This window comes from Gobio gobio (assembly GCF_949357685.1).
Source record: "Gobio gobio genome assembly, chromosome: 1".
Classification (NCBI taxonomy): domain Eukaryota; kingdom Metazoa; phylum Chordata; class Actinopteri; order Cypriniformes; family Gobionidae; genus Gobio; species Gobio gobio.
Window position 1 is genome coordinate 40,129,635 of NC_137097.1, and position 17,704 is coordinate 40,147,338.

Here is a 17,704-nt window from a genome sequence, read left to right on the forward strand (position 1 = left end):
GCTCCACGTCTCAGTTTTCAAAACACACTTGCCCCATGGGAAGACCCTATGATTTACAGACATCCTGGGAAAAGTGGGCCACGGATTAGTTGGGGCCTAGTAGGGGGGACCTCCGTGACCTGTACATGTTTTTGACTAAGGCTACTGGGCAAACAGCTCTAACACCAACATGTTTTGTTATCGCTCACGTTTCTGGCACGCCTTTGAGTACTGAGTGGGGCGACCAAATAATGAGGCATGGAATGAGGTGGGTGGGATTTCATGTGAATGCATGACAGCTTATACAAGCGAAGTTCAAGGTGAGCATTGTGGGTGGTTACATTAGATAAAAACACAATCATTTGTTTTAATCTTAATCGTTCTAATGCATCTATCTATTTACACCACCGTTCAAAAGATTGGGGCAGGCTGGTGCAGATTTTTTTTATGTTTTTGAAAGAAGTCTCTTATGCTGACTAAGGTTGTAATATTGTGAGATATTAATACAATTTAAAATAAATTTTATAATTTAATATATTATAAAATGTAATTTATAACTGATGGTAAAGCTGAATTTTCAGAATCATTGGCTTAAGTGTCACATGATCCTTCAGAAATATCAATGATGAACAGTTGTGCTGATTAATATTTTTGAGGATACAGTGATACAATTTTTTTTTTTTGATGAACGTTCATGAGAACAGAATTTATTTGAAACATAAATCTGTTGTAATGTTCTAAAAGTCTAATGTGTCATTGCTGAATAAAAGCTTGAATTTCATTAAACAAATTCTGACCCCAAACTTTTGAACAGTAGTGCATGTCTGTTGTTCTTGTGTTGCTTTTGCCCTTTATAGTTGATGCCCATTTAATGTACCAGTGTTTTATCTCTTATTTTGTTTGAATTATTGCTAAAAAATAAATAAAAAAACCAGCCGAATATCACAGTGTGTCCAGAACGGCCTGCAATTGTTTTCTTTGCAGCAATCTCTTAGAAAAATCCCATCACTAATGATTAGCCATAGATCACTCTGTTGCTCACAATGTTTGAGCATATCTGTTCTGTGGCTCTGCTTTGGCAACAAACAAAAAAAGGAGAGAGAGGGGTGGGGTGTGTCCTTATATGTTATATTTCATAATTTTGACTTCTCTTTTACTTATGAGTTAAATCATCAAGAATTTCGCAAAACAGTTTGTTGACTGAAGAATTTTGATTTGTCTTTATTCAGTGGACATAGTGATGACCGGCCATTCACCTAACATAGCCTTTGTTGTTTTTGGTATATATATATTCATTTATAATTGTCAACCAATCAGATAGGCCTACATGTGAGTCGACACTTAATTGCAAATATGAAATCGCTTTCTCTGGCCTCTCAGACATCAGCTTTGATCAACAATTATGCGAATAGGAGGGGGTTCTACTCTTTATTCTAAATTTACAACTTTCTTCCTCTCTTAGCCACAAGTTTATAGGTCAGAGTCAGAGCCTACTGAACGCTGACGGAGAACATTAAAGCAGTGCATAACAGGTAAAAGCTGAACTCTGAACTTCTTCTTATGTTTTTTATGTACCTTGGCCTCCTGCCATAACTATATGTAGTAAAGGGAATTGTTTACCTTTCTCGTAGTCTCGTAATCGCAGTCGGTCGGACATTGAGTCAGATACAGAGGCCAGAGACAGGGGCCGCTGAGAGGATATGATACATGTTTGTATATTAGCAATATACCACTCAATATACTACTAATATATTACTCAACATACCAACTACTGACCCCAGTCTGTCCCCGGGCGCCTACTGCTCCAGGTGTGTGTTGGCCTTCACGTCACTTCACTTTCATAAGGGTTTGTTTCATCAGACCCGCAATTCAAGTGTCTGACAGAACTTCGTGTCAATGTCTTCTGTGCAATAAATACCAAAACAAATTCATTAGTAAATCTGGGCTGTACGGATTATAACATAAGATTGAGACCACACAGATTAGCCTAATAGAGATTGATAAAACGAAACTTTAACATAAAAAAACATGCGTCACAGACCAACATTTCTTTGTGAAATTAGTTATTTTTACACCCCTTTAAATATTGCATTAAGAATAAAACTAAAGAAATACATTTAAACATTTTGCATTGACCCTATTAATTTCAAGATACTCTGATATTGAGGATTTATGCTCTTTTTGTTAAAGTGAGAAAGAGCTGTTGACACGTTTGTTTGTCGAATGTAAATTTATCCAAAGTATTTGGAGGGAATTGGCAGAATTGTATATTATGAAAACAATATTAACAAACAGTCTTGAATACATTGTTAATTGTATTATTGAAAAAATCATTAACATGTTTTAAATATTATGATATAATTTTCGGATCACCAATTCGATTAATCTTTTTATTTTTTTATTGAAGATATAACAAGTAACAAACATAGCACAACATACAGTAGTACAAAACCATGTGTGGCATTACACATTGTTTTGTACCACTGTATGATGTGCTATGTTTGTTACTTGTTATATCTTCAATAAAAATAATAATAAACCGAGTTATTTCACATTATATACTGCCCTCTAGAGTTCTGACAGAATTATGACCCCGCTTTTCCGCATCGAAGCCACGTGGAAGAACAAAGACGCACGTTTTCCACCAAAATTCCAAAATATACGGTCTAAATCTGTGACAAAATAGACTGTTTAATTTCTACGAAGGAAAAAAAATGTTAGTTAAAAAACAATCCACGAATCGGGAGATATTTGAACCCTGAACTCTATGACGTAGGTGGTTCATAGGTCACGTGCCCATGCTGTTCAGCAGAGGAACATGTTTAACGTGAGAATTATTTGAATTATTGAGATATTAATCTCATCTAAAAAAAGAAGATATAATACAGTTGTAAACGATCATGTCGGACCTCAAGATTAATAAGAAATTTGCAGAAAAATATGAGAAATATCGACAGAAAGAAGAACTACAGAGACGTAAGTTATTAGCCTATACTTGAAACACAAGCAAGGGCTGTTTACTACACTTTAAACTATTAATAATATGCAATTTACTTTATGTATATTCTATTTACGATGTTAAACATACGTGCAATCGTGTATTCTCGTGTACGTGTTGTCGAGAGGTTTACGTTATGTTTATAACATTTGTTTATATTCATAAAGATAAGTATACAATTATTTTACTCTTCACATACGAAAACCCGCCATGGTAACCATAATTGCCATAGTTACTACAGTTAAACTGTGGTAAGTTGTTATTATCCACGAATGTTACACTATATATTTTGAAAACTTGTTTTATATTGAATATTTATTTATATATAATCATTTTACAGTAACAACGAACAATGTAGGTAGTATTTTCACAGACACTGATTCTTGAGACATGAGACAAAACATTTTCCACAACTTGGACATCCGCTACATATATCCTTTTTGTGTCATACAGGGATAAATGTTAAAATTTATAAACTCTAAAATTGATGTTTTGTAATTTTAGAGTGAACTGGGCCTTTAAATCTGTTAATTCAAATTAAGTTGTTTATCTTGAATGTTCCAGTAAAGGATCGTTACGGAGACCAGGATGAGGAGAATTCATCCGGCTCCTCCGACTCTGACTCTGATGAGAATGAAGTGGTAAAATCTTCTCCCACTTTTTTGTTTGAAACCCTTTTGCCAACATCATACCCATATTTCCATGTCTAATACTCTGATAAATGAATATATAGGAGCTGGACCCAAAGTTGGACAGGGATTTTTACAGAACGCTCTCGCTTCTGAAGAAGAAAGATCCAAAGATCTATCAGAAAGATACCAAGTTCTACACAGTGGACAGTATGTAATGTAGCTTCACTTAATGATTTTTACTCTGGTTAAAGGAGACTGTACTGGTTTGAGCACACTGTGATTTGTCTTAATAAACAGCATCTGGATCAGGCAGCGACGAGCAACCGTCCACTTCGAAAAAGTCAGAGAAACCCATGTTCTTGAAGGACTATGAGAGGAAAGTCATCATGGAGAGAGGAGGGTAAGAAATCTTGTGCTTATAAATGATGAAAGCTGTGGCTGTATTTATATTTCTTTCGAAAGCTTAAATGGTGGAAGAATTATGACAATCAACTACAGTATTTAGATAACTCATAGTCTTTCTAATGTATTCTGATTGGGTGTATATAATAATGTAATTGAAAATTTTAGAAAATATGATGATGATGATGATGAGGATGACAGTGGTGATGAAGAAGTCTCCAAACAGATGCAGGAGGTAATTATACTTAAGATGTACAATGTTAAAAGCCAACACAGAATGAAATTTCACCCTGTTTACTTTTTTAATATGTAAATGTTCCTGATCTTATTGAGCATTAATTAATCTATGCAGATTATTCCAAACCAAAAAAAATCTTAATAGTCTTCTATTAAAATATGATAACTATCATTTGCATGCATTTTTTTTCTGGTTGAATATTGTTTTATTTTGAAATAAGTAAAATTGCAGAAGCAAAATGGGTTGCGAATGCAGTTTCATGTTGACATTCAAGTTTGTGTTTGCATGTCGAAGGGTCTGTGAAGATTTCTAACATATAATGCATATCATGAATGTTTTTGTGTTTGTATTGCAGAGAGCTGCATCTCCCACCTATATGCAAGAGCAGAAGGAGCTGCAGGAAAGGTAGATTGAAGATTGTTTTTGCACCGTTGTCTGTTTGGTTCAAGTTGCTTAATGTATACTATATGCCAGGGGTGTCCAAACTTTTTTTAAAGGGGGCCAGATTCGATGTTGTGGACATACCCGGGGGCCGGTCCCTTTCCTATTATATATATATATATATATATATATATATATATATATATATATATATATATATATAATATAATATAATATAATATAATATAATATAATATAATATAATATATATATATATATATATATATATATATATATATATATATATATAATGACATGTTTTGTTTCTTGGAAACATGACAGATTTGACAAAAGCTTGAGCTGACAGTAGAGTGGCTTGAGATAGGACACAGGAAATGTATAGATATTTAACAATATCTGTAAAACTTTTTGGTTGATGAAAGTTTTAATGGGTGAAATTTAAATATTATTACTGAGTTAGAACTCTATTCTTATTTAATTTTAATAAGTGCTCTATTTAGATCACCACAGGTAAAACCACACTGCAAAACATACTTTTCTTACTTGGTATTTCTGTCAGACAGAAAGCAAGATTCCAAACAGAAACATAATTTTTCTTACCCCATTGTCAGATATATTTGCTTGTTTTAAATAAAAAACTCAATTCAATTTCATTTTATTTTCCAGTAAACAAGAAATATCTAATGTCATTTAACTTATCTCGTAAATGCATCTTGATTTAAGAATTTTTAGATATATTTATACTAGAAACAAGACACAAATACTAAATGACAGCATTTTTTGCAGTGCACACAAGCCAAAAAGTAAACAAACAAAAAAAAAAAAAAATACATTTCTATGGCTTTAAGGTATTTAATCTAATCTATAAACATATGAATATAAATGCACAAAACTGCAAGTTTATGACAAAAATATTTGGCCTTTATTACTCATTTAATACATGTCTACATTACAAATTAAATAAAATTAGATATTAACCTACATTTCTGACAAATGACCACGGTACCACAGTAAATCCATGATAAATGATGGTGAATTGTTGTTTGAAAAGTATTTTAACTGAATCGGCTCAGCTGATTTGCATGTTAGTGTTGTTGATTAAGTCAGTGCTGTTTAACTGGATTTAAATTAAATCAAAGAGAGATTCGCAGCTCGTACCGAGACCTCTGCACGGAACTCAAACACTCTCACGGGCTGTTTAGTGGGCGCGTGATCGAGACACTTAGCAGGTAAACACATTTGTTCAGAGTCGGAGCTCGCGTGAGTATTTCGTTCCGCTTTGGGCGCTGTTTGCCTGGCGTAAAATCTAGTACTGCCAATTTGCGATGACATCGTGAAACTGCACGATTTGTAAATTATCCGTGGCGGGCCACATATAATATATTTTAATAGACACGAAGCGGGCCGTTTGAAATTCATCCCCGGGCCGCATTTGGCCCACGGGCCGGACTTTGGACACCCCTGCCATATGCAATAACTTCGCTGTCTATGTGTCATTTATCAAGTTTCAGCAAGAGGGGTAGTTCAGGGTGCTTTCACACTGGCATTTTAGTTCGAAACGTTTTTTCGAAACGTAAAAATTGTTAAAATTAAATCTGTCATGCAGACCCGGGTGCGTACTGGTGTGCAAGGAGGTGGTCTGAGTTTGGTTGCACTTGAACTGTGGCACGATTCATGTGAAACGAGAAAGAAATATGGCCTTGGGTGCGCACTTGTTCAGGAAGAAAAGTTTTTGCGTTTTAGCCAATTACGAAGTCTTTAGTTAAATAAAACACATGTAAGCGGTGCTAGTGTTGATTATTACCTTAGATACGAGCGAGAGCGAGCCTGCAGTGTATTTAAGCATAGCGAGTGAAATCAGGGCAGCAAATGAATGGCAATCCACTGTCTCCTCAAAAGAGTCTGTTTGCAAACAGAAGAAAGTCGCCTTCATGCGACACTCATACATCAAACCCAAGTGTTGTTTACTTGGCTGTGCAAAATGGCACCAAATTAATAAAAAAACACAATATATTGACCCTGTTCTGTTTTCTATAATGCGGCGTGCATGTTTGTGATGATGTAAGATTAATGCAAATGCACCAGGGTTTGATAGAATCAAGTCTTTACGGGGCCCTTTGGGGGGCGCCGGGAACAATCACGCTCGGACCGCAGCAAACGTGCCCAGCGTTGAAGTCCCCTTCTGTCATAATTAAAATTCTATCATCATCAGTGTTGGAAATGTAATGCAATACATGTAACATGAGTTACATTATCAGATTACTTTTTTTCTAGTAACTAGTAAAGTAACGCATTACTTTTTCAAATAAGTAATTCAAGTTAATTTGATTTAGTGTTGATTAACTGTTTACTGTATTGACTGACAGCAGGGAGTAAGTGCAGAGGTGTTGTGCGCTGTGTCAACATGATACTTATCTCACTTGCTCAAAAACAGACTCGGTATTCCTCAAAATGAGTTAAAATAGTGAAATGCATACTATTATTATGCAAACCAGTAATACTTAAATATGTTAAATAACACAAATATACTTTATGTATTTAATATCACTTTATTAATCTTTGCTACTGACTAATCCAAATCACCCATACTAATAAGCAAAAATGACTTTAGACAAACAGCACATTTGTGTTTGTTTAATCTCACCTCACTTTTGGTGTGAAAGGGCCTTTATGTTTTTCAAAAAATTACCTTTTGAGCAAACCCAGCCTAGGTGAAAAAAGTTGCGCAAAAGTACGTAAAGCATTACTTTCCATAAAAAGTACCTAGGTTACACAATTAGTTACTTTTTTAGGGAGTTGCCCAATATTGTAACTCATTACTTTTAATAGTAACTTTCCCCAACACTGGTCTTCATTTACTTACCCTCGAGTCGTTTTAAACCTGTATGAAATCTTTCCCATATAGAAATGGAGAAAACAAAGACTACATGAGAGTGAGTAAATGATGACAGACGTTCATTCATTTCTATTACAAGATGTTTCCCTTACAGTATGTATTTTCATTTGGCAGCTTGCGAAAGTTTATGCAAGACAGTGATGAAGAGGACAGTGATGGTGACGGAGAGCTGCTGACGCGGAGAACCAAAACACAAGAGGAGAAGGTGCTGAAATTAAAATTCTCTTACATGCTGTAGCTGATTTTCTGGACGTTAAAGTAGAATGTCGGATAATTGTGTGAAATAAAACCGTATCTAATCATAAACTTTTCTTTGTGCTTGTCTTTTCCTTCTTTCCTAAGGACAAAGAGGAAGCCGACTATGTGGAATGGTTGAAGGGTCAGGCAGAGCTGGAGGGGCCGGAGGAAGTTAAGGACATGGTCAGTGTTTTGCTCTGGATTGAAGATATTTTAGAATGTAATAATTGATAACTGTAGGCCTTACTCACTCTTGCTTTTTTTTTTGATTGGATGTTGCCTTGGCTAATGTTGATTATAAATCCAGAAATACCTGCGAGACTACTGGAATGACCCCCAGCTGGATGAGAAGGAGTCTTTCCTGCGAGACTACATGCTCAACAAGCGATACCTGGAAGAGGTAGTGAGGTGGGTTTTGTTTGTAGTATTACAGAATTGAGTCAGTAAGTGATGCACATACATGAACAAATAGCCTATCAAATGCAGGGCTTAACGCTAAGGAGTTTTTCTACCGGCCTGGTTGGGCCAGTGGTTAATTTTTACTTGCCCTACCAAAAATTTCACTGGCCCCTCCACAAAATAAATAGGCCTTGTTATTGTTTTCATTGTTTTTGATGGAACCTTAATAAATTATGACACCAAAAACTTCTAGCCTAACTCATAAATTTTAAATATATAAAAACTTTTAAATAGATAAGAGTCAGTAATAAAATAAGAACAAATCCTCAAATTATGAGCAATAATGGCAAAAGTAAATAAAACAGAACAAACATAATTAAATATGTTCAGGTGAAATGTAATCAAATGTAAAATAACACCGCATAGTCTTCACTGTTTTTACTTGTGAAATCTATATATTGAATAATGTGTCGTAGCCTAATGTCCTTAGTCTTTCCTTCCTGTGAAAGAAGCTACTGTATTTGTTTTGAATTAAATAGAAATTGAATTAAATAGAGTTTGTGTAACTAAATGATAACCAGGGTGAAATATATATATATATATATATATATATATATATACTACGTGACTTTGATTTATAAACAAGCCGAAATACACTGGGACTACTATTTTGAAATGTCTACGCTTTACTATTGCAGGCCGCTAATATGTGCACATTATCAACTTTCCTAGCGATGCAGCACTTTGCATGTTTTTCAAAGAAGTCTCTTATGTTCACCAAGGCTGCATTTATTTGATCATAAATACAGTAAAAAAAAAAACCCAGTACTATTGTGAAATATTTTTACTATTTAAAATAATTATTTTAATGTTTTCAAATATAATTTATTCCTGCAATCAAAGCTGAATTTTCAGCATCATTACTCCAGTCTTCAGTGTCACATGATCCTTCAGAAATCATTCTAATATGATGATTTGAGGCTCAAGAATCATTCTTATTATTATCAATGTTGAAAACTGTTGTGCTGCTTCATATTCTTTTATGAATTGAATTGGCATTCCCTTCAATAATAAAACTAATCCACTAAGTCTTCAGCGGTTCTGTTGTCAGGAGTACATGGAGACTGTTATGTTCACTCTTACATCTAACAACAAAACACAAAACACCTCAATCACTTATGAGACATTCTTGTCACTATAGCTGCTCCAGCCGGGAGAAAAGGGCGGACTGTGTACAACTCGCTCAGGGCGGGGCCTTTGCTAATATGGCAGTGTCCGTCAACAGTTGTGGGCCGGGCCTGTAAAAAGTGACATCACTTTGCCAGGAATTTGCATACGGCTTGTTCTGGGATGCTGCTTATGATTTTTGGGAATTAAAAAAAAGAGTGGGGGGATTTTTAGCATTATAGGGTGTTTGTGTACACACACTGCTGACACACCTTTATGTTAAAACTTTGCATAATGGGTGGCCTTTAAAGGGATAGTTCACCCAAAAATGTACTCACCCTCAAGTCATCCTAGGTGTAAATGACTTTCTTATTTCAGCCAAACACAATCAGAATTATATCCTAAAAATATCCTGGCTTTTCCATGCTTTATAATGGCAGTGAATGGTACCTTAGATTTTGAAGCCCTTACTTTGGGTCAGAGGTCACTCTTCAGCCAGAACTAGACTCGCGTATGGCCGTTACCTCCGATTGTGTTTGGCTTAAAGAAGAAAGTTATATACACCTAGGATGGCCTGAGGGTGAATAAATTATGGGATCATTTTCATTTTTCGGTGAACTATCCCTTCATTGCGTCCTTTCTGAATAAAAGTATTCATTTCTGTTCCCAAAAGTTTTAAACGGTAGTGTAAGTATCTCTATCTGTGAACGGTTTTAGGATCCCCACCTATAATGAGCTGATGCAGGATGATGTGGATGACTCGGAGGATGAAGGAGAAGCATTCCTGCATAAACAGGAAGACTTTGAGAGACATTACAACTTCCGCTTTGAGGAGCCTGATGCTGGAAAGGTAAAAGGATGTCAACATCAGCCTGATTTGTCTAGGTTATATGCCCACGCAAGTATCTTTCTGGAGAGCAAAGCTCTTTCTTATGATCATCCCATCAACCCTCTATTCCTCCATAGATCAAAACATATCCACGCAACATTGCCACATCTGTCCGAAGCAAGGACGACAGTAGAAAAATGAAGAGGGAGGAGGTGAAAGAGAGGAAGAAAAAGGTAAACTAACATTTTGAAAATGAAAATGTTTAGTACATACACTACCATTAAAGTCTCACACTCACCATTAGAATTTATTTTAAAATGCAATTTATTCCTGTGATCTTCAGTGTCACATGATCCTTCAGAAATCATTCTAATATGATGATTTGCTGATCAAGAAACATTTCTGATTATTATTATTTTTATCAATTTTGAAAATATTTGTGCTGCTTAATATTTTTGTGGAAATGGTGATACCTTTTTTCAGGATTTTTTGATGAACAAAGTTCAATTCAAATAATTTTTTTTAACAAAGGCTTTACTGTCACTTTTGATCAATTGAATGAATCTCTGCTGAATAAAAATATTACTTTATTTAATAAAACAATCTTATGACACCAAACTTCTGAACGGTATTGTGGTTAGGACCAGTAGTTCAAACCTCAAATCTCATTGTTTTTCACACATCACATGTCAAAACATCGTCAGTACATTTTAATTTCTGGGTGAACTATTCATTTAAGATCTATAGTTCACTTCCTTACCATTCCCATTCCTAACATCCTGTAGGAGAAGGAACAGAAGCAGCAACAGCTAAAGGAACTGAAGAACCTGAAGCGAGCAGAGATCATGGACAAACTGAAGACACTGCAGGAACTGACAGGAAATGAGCAGCTGGCCTTCAATGACGTTGACCTGGAGGGAGACTTTGACCCCCAGAAACATGACCAACTTATGCAGGTGGGGCAGAAATTACCCATTAAATAGACTGTAGTTTTGGAACAAAACTGCACGTCAAGAGTCATCCAGAGTCACAGTTTATGATGAAATGATTTGTTTTTGGTTACACTTTCTTTTACTGTGTCATTGTTATAGTGCAATTATATATTTAAAGGGTAACTAAACCCTAAATCAACTTTTTTTAGTTAATGATCTGTAATACTGGGGCTTTATTAATGCTGATCATTGATTCGAGTAAATGTTTTGACATTTGAGTATAAAGTGTTTTAATTCTATAAAATATGGTGTAAAACCGCCAAAGTGCTGCCCTCTTAAGGTTGAACGGTGGCTACTGCAGTTGAATTTTCCTATTGGACGTTGTGGTACATCGTGACGTAGGATGGTACCTCCAACGGCTCACTATCCGCGCCCCTGGCACGAGCTCACCACGCCCTCAGAAATGTTTCCCCCAATCACTGATGAGAACGGCTTCACTCCAGTATGAACTGTCATATTACATGAGGTAGAATCATTGTGAATGAAACTGACTTGACACTTGCTTTAACATTGTATTGAAGAAAATACGGTTAAATAATGCAGTTGTCAGTACACGTCAGGCTTTTCTTGCGATATTATTGCCGCCCGTCATGTGTACAGATAATTTTCATACATGAGACGCGCTTTCAAACCCTGACACGCAAGTGGTTGCCACGGACGCGGTAACGGACAACAATACCGCAACGTGCTGGCGTATATAGTCTAACTTATTTGAGGAAATCTGTTTATAATAGGCTTTTAGGTCTGAACTTATTGGTGCTGCGCTTGAATGAAAATACATCGTATGTATATCAGACATCTGATCTATTTTTAGTGGCATTCAGCATAAGGACAATTCACCCTCCTCCACTTCAGGTGAAGGTAGGAGAAATGACCGCTCTGTTGCAAAGCTGGCGTCACTCCAGTCATTCTCCATCTTTGCGACTCGCGAGTTACACAGCTGTCAATCAATCCGTCACTGCGGGTCTCAGGTGCACGCCCTCCGCTCAGCTCCGCCCTCGGTTCATCCCTCTGTCTCCGCTGGGCTCTGCCCACTTTTACCAGCATTTTTCAAAATTTGCCAGTAGGTGGAGTTAAGCTCTGAGCAGGGGTTTAGTTACCCTTTAAGTACTGAGTAATATTAATTAACAACATGCACTTACTATAGAGTTAGGGTAGGATTAGGGTTTGGTTGAGGGTTAGTTGCATGTATAATGTACTGTTATTACTATGGTTTGACTAATCGCGTTCTTCCTTCTCATCTGCAGAAGTTCTATGGGGATGAATACTATGGAGAGAAAGAGGAAGAGAAACCACAGTTTGATGGTGACGAAGATTTAGAAGGTAACATTGTGTCTCTTGGATGGACGTGCTCACATACACATTTTCTTTTTTGAAAGAAAATGAATACTTTCATTTAGCAAGGACACATTAAATTGATCTAAAGTGACAGTAAAGACATCTATACCTGCTTTATATGCTGTTGTTATGAACTTTCTACTTATTGAAGAATCCTGAAGAAAAATGTATCACGGTTTCCACAGCGACATAAGTTTTCAACATTGATAATAGTAATAAATGTTTCTTGAGAATCAAATCATCATATTATAATGATTTCTGAAGGATCATGTGACACTGAAGACTGGAGTAATGATGCTGAAAATACAACTTTGATCACATGAATAAATTACATTTTAAAATGTATTCAAATAAAAAAATATATTTTAAATACATATTTCATATGTTACCATTATTACACTATTTTTGATCAAATAAATTCATCCTTGGTGGGCATAAAAGACTTTCAAAAATATATAAAAGATATTACTGACCTCAAACTTTTGGAACGATTTGTTTTTGAAGATTCTTTGTGATGTGAATGTTGTGTTTTGTTAGATAATTGGAACTGGGATACATGGGTGGGAAAAGAGGAGAACGAGGAAGAGTTTTGGGAAGAGGAAGGTCCTATGGGGGAAGAAAATCAGCCCAACTGTGAAGATCCTGACTTTATAGTAAGATCATTTCTCATCGAGGCACAAATGCAACAGCAAACTACTGTATGGCGTCGGCTTCTAATCACACTTGAATTTTTTTTGATAGATGGATGCTGACTATGACCCAAGTCAACAGCCCGTTTCTAAAAAGAAGAGAAAGAAAGAGAGAGGGGAGAAGAAAAAGAAGACCAAAGAGGACGCCCCTCTCATGGGAAAGAAGAGAAAGAAGTCCTTATTTGCTGAGATCATCAACAAAAACAAGCCCGTCTTTGATCCAAGTGAGTGTTGGACGTTTCAAACTGAAGTATGTCATTTCTAGTTTTCAAACAGGACACTGTCACTGGTCGAACAAAAAGAAAATCCCGTCCCAAAATGTACACTTTTGTATTCATGCATAATCCAAGGTATTTATACTGGTCATGTTTCCAGAGGAGAAGACCTTTGAGCAGTATTTGGACGAGTACTATAAACTGGATTATGAGGACATCATTGATGACTTGCCATGCAGATTTCGCTACAGAGAAGTTGTACCGAATAACTTCGGCCTGTCCACTGTTGAGGTGAGGAGCTGTGAGCAACAGTAATGCCTAGATGATGATGATTCACTCCGAGTTCTGTGCTGATGAGCTGCGATTGTGTCTGACCTGGTATTGCTGTTCCTCTGGGAATAACTCTGACCAGGGTCTGAGGACTGTAATCTTCTCTCTGAGCAGATCTGCATTAAAGAACACCAGTGTAGATTAGCGTTTAGACCGTAGTTGAGGATTTGAGAGCTGTATGTTTGAGCTCCATGTCCACTAGGATTTCAAGTAAATCTTTCATTGCTGGTGCTGGAGCTTTAAATTAATTTTGAAGAAGGATGCACAATTTATCTGGACCATATCGGTAATCGACATTGCCAAAAACTAAGTAAGATCTAACTAAGAAAGACATGCGTAGCACCACAGGGTATATACAGTCTTGCTCAAAAGTTTACACACCCTGTCTGTGAAACCGTGAATAATTTTAACGAAATAAGAGGGGGTCATACAAAATGCGTGTAAATACAAAATGTATTTTGTATTGTGGACTATATTTAAAGATCTTTTATGTTCAAAAGCTTATGTAGCCTTCATTCTTAATACTGTTATTTGGATGATCCACGGCTTTGAAAACTTTTTGAATTTGAAGATAAAGGTAAATTGTACTTAATTTGTCTTCTGGGAAACATGCAAGTATCTTCTGTTGCATCCAAAGGGCAGCACTAAATGAAAAAAATGATATTTAAACAAAATAAGAAAAAGTTGAATGTCTTCATGTTCAAAAGTTTTTCCTTCTGAAGAACGTTAGGCAGTTTAACTGCTCAGGACAAACAAGGAACTCCAACAACCATCACAAAACAAACAAAAAAAGGCGTGGATCATCCAGTAACTACACGTTTACACGGTCATTTGTATAAATGCAGCTTTTTTTTTTGTCTCGTGGACTATATGTAAAATATCTTGTACAAAATGTTTTTTTTTATTTAGTACTGTCCTGAATAACATGCATTTAAATGCATACATACATACTTACATTACTGTTCAAACGTTTGGGGTCAGATTGGATTTTGTTTTGAAGAAGACATTTTTATATTTTTATTCAGCAAAGAAGAAATGTTACTGTAAAGATGTTAATGATTTTACAAAAGGTTTCCATTTAAAAATAAAATGATGTTCTTCTGAGCTTTCTATTAAACAAACTCTCCTAAGAAATGTATCACGGTTTCCACAAATATATGAAACAGCATAAATGTTTCTTGATCTTCATCAAATCATCATATTAGAATGATTTCTGAAGGATCATGTGACACTGAAGACTGGAGTAATGGTGCAGAAAGTTCAGCTTTGATCACAGGAATAAACATTCTACATTTTAAAAGATATTAAAACAGTTATTTTAAATTGGAATCATGTCTCACAATTTTACAGTTTTTACTGTGTTTTTGATCAAATAAATGCAGCCTCAGACCATAAGAGACTTCTTACAAAACATAAATCAATTTGAACAGTAGTCTTAATGGTTTTTTTTTATCTGTTATTTATGTTAATGAACATGAAATGAACTATTATCATCCACAATTGGTGCATCCTTAGAATTGTGTATTATTTAATATAGATCAATTATCATAAATTATTCCCTGATTTATTTACTTGTATCTTCTTCAGAAATCATCTGGCTAATATTTCCATGTTATTCTCATCTGAACCTTCTATAGGTCCTGAATGCAGAAGAAAAGGAGTTGAACCGCTGGTGCTCACTGAGGAAGACCTGCATGTACAGGTAACGTACAGTCGTTTCTGTAATTGATGTAAATAGCCAGGAACTGTTGTGAAGTTTTGGAATTTAGTTTTTTTTTTTTTATTGCTTCAGCTGAATAGTGCACTTTCCAATTGGATTATTCTTCTATCCTGGAATAAATGTTGATGCACTTTGCTTCATTTTTCCTTGTTTAGGTCAGAGACGGAGGAACATTGTGACGTGAGGAACTTCCAGATCAAAGCACAGAATTTCAAGAAGAAACAGCAAGTGTTTGTGTCTTTGTATAAAGAGTGAGTGTTCCTTTAAACATCATAGTAATTCTTTTTTTTTTTTATGAACCCCATACAAATGATACTGAGCTTTGCACCAGTTTACATTTGAAAATACTTTTCTGAGAAAATGAGCTCTTGTTTTAGTGTATTTGTGCTTTATTATCCAGGAACGCTGATCAGGAGGAGCTGATGGAGTCTAAGGGGAAGGTGGGTAAGAAGAGAAGGGACCATGTAAAGCAGTCAGAGGTCGCGATGGAGAAGAAGGATCAGACAGACGAGACATCTGAAAGCCTTCCGGAGCAAGCAGACATCCAGGACCTCAAAGTAGTCGCTGTAAAGGATGAAGCGGAGGATGATGAGGAGTTCCTGGTTCCTAAGAAAAAGATAAAGCTGGAAGAGACTGCAGTAACCCCGAAAGAGGAGGTGGCCAGTAAAAGGACTGAAAAACCTAAATGGCCTAAAAAGCAAATGAGGCGTTCAGGTGGACGCCTGCTTTCCAGATCCATGACGGTGAAGATGGCTGGCCGAGAGTTCAGCAGACAGAGACTCCAAGCCTACGGGCTGAATCCAAAGAGACTCCACTTTAGAGAGCTGTACAGACAGAAACGGAAAGAACGAGAAAAAAAGGAAAAGCAGCAGAAAAAGAGCAAACAGTGAGGCTCTGAAAATAAAAGCCAATCTGGGTTTGAGTTTGGCATATTGAAAAAGTGGGACCAGAAACTGTCTTTCTATTTTTAACACTGCTTTAATCTTGAAAGTTTTTGGTTGATCATTGTAACCTGAATGTTTTATCTATCTTATTAAACATTTAAAAAAGGGAGTTGTTGAAATACAGACAGTTTTCTTCGTTTTGTGTTGACCACTTTGCTCTTGCTAATGGAAAAACACTCTTTTAAAATAAACTTCAAAGATCAACACCTTTTTTGTTTTTTTGAACGCAAAACAAATGCATAGTTACACTTCACAATTTAACAACAATAATAGAAAAATAAACAGTAGACAAAAAAAAACTAAAATAAACAAAAAACATTGAGGCAGGGGTAACGTAGTTTAAAATAAATAAAATTTGAGAGGGGAAAAAATGGTATACCTTTTTTTGTATATCATAAAAAAAGTTACACTTTATATAAGTACAAAGTATAAATATTATACTTTATGCACAACGTAAGGGATTTTAAAGCTTTGACATTGCTGTTAGAAGAGATGGCACCCAAATAACATTTTCAAGAAAAATAATAAAAAGGTTTAACAGACAAAAATGCGCACACGTTTTAAAAGAAAAAAACTTTGGTAGAAAAGTAAATAGATTATTGTCTATCAAATGAAAATAAGACATCCTTAAACAAAAAAGAAGCATGTACAAACAAACACAATTTCTTCCAAAAAGTTGCTACATGAACACGATCCCAAAAGGTGAGGTACGGACTCCTCTTCCACTCCACAAAAGGAGCAGAGGGGATCCATCTCAGGAAACATTTTTATTTAAATGTAGGGGGAGAGTGGGGTGATTTGTGCCGGGGGGGGAAGTAGTTCCACCCATTGTTTCTGGAAAACCATAGAAGAAATTGGTCATGTGACCACATAATTTTGAAAAGCCATCAATTTTACTCATCCTCTAAAGAAGGGAGACACGTGGCATGAGAGGTTAGCACATTTTAGCTCAACATTTTTTTTTTTCATTTCAAAGTAAAATTTCTCTGATCAAGTTTTTTTGATTGAAGCGTCTGAACAATTATAGACAAGTTTGAAAACATTTCACACGTTTTAGTGCTTTAGCAGGCTACACAATGAGTCTATACAGTTAACATGATGTTAGCTCTTAACTGCTGGATCATGCTAGTTTTTACAAACTTGTGGGTCTGGGATGAGTTGTGCCAAAGTTGAAAGAAGTCTGTGGATGGAAAGCCCATCTTTACATTGAAAGAAAACGATGAAGGAGTCATCCCTAGGGATGATGTGCTCAACAAACTACCCATACCCCAAAAACTTGGTGGTACAGCCAGCAGAG

The 17,704-nt window shown here is 35.8% G+C and overlaps 1 protein-coding gene across 1 annotated transcript; it reads left to right on the top strand.

Moving 5' to 3' along the window:
• Positions 1-2,746: 2,746 nt before the first annotated feature.
• Positions 2,747-16,613, top strand: kri1 (KRI1 homolog). Its single transcript, XM_079836141.1, has 19 exons — positions 2,747-2,955; positions 3,542-3,618; positions 3,711-3,816; positions 3,907-4,009; positions 4,180-4,246; positions 4,605-4,654; positions 7,662-7,752; positions 7,890-7,967; positions 8,092-8,192; positions 10,068-10,200; positions 10,317-10,412; positions 10,965-11,135; positions 12,419-12,494; positions 13,047-13,162; positions 13,251-13,422; positions 13,574-13,704; positions 15,381-15,445; positions 15,619-15,714; positions 15,864-16,613. Exons 1-19 carry the CDS (start codon positions 2,880-2,882, stop codon positions 16,351-16,353), a joined length of 2,295 nt encoding a protein of 764 aa, XP_079692267.1. The 5' UTR covers positions 2,747-2,879; the 3' UTR covers positions 16,354-16,613.
• The last annotated feature ends 1,091 nt before the right edge of the window (positions 16,614-17,704 follow it).

Coding starts and splice junctions, on each gene's coding strand:
- kri1 (XM_079836141.1), top strand. CDS start 2,880: ATGTCGGACCTCAAGATTAATAAGAAATTTGCAGAAAAATATGAGAAA. Junction 10,201..10,316: donor AGGAGCCTGATGCTGGAAAG/GTAAAAGGATGT, acceptor ATTCCTCCATAG/ATCAAAACATATCCACGCAA. Junction 10,413..10,964: donor TGAAAGAGAGGAAGAAAAAG/GTAAACTAACAT, acceptor AACATCCTGTAG/GAGAAGGAACAGAAGCAGCA.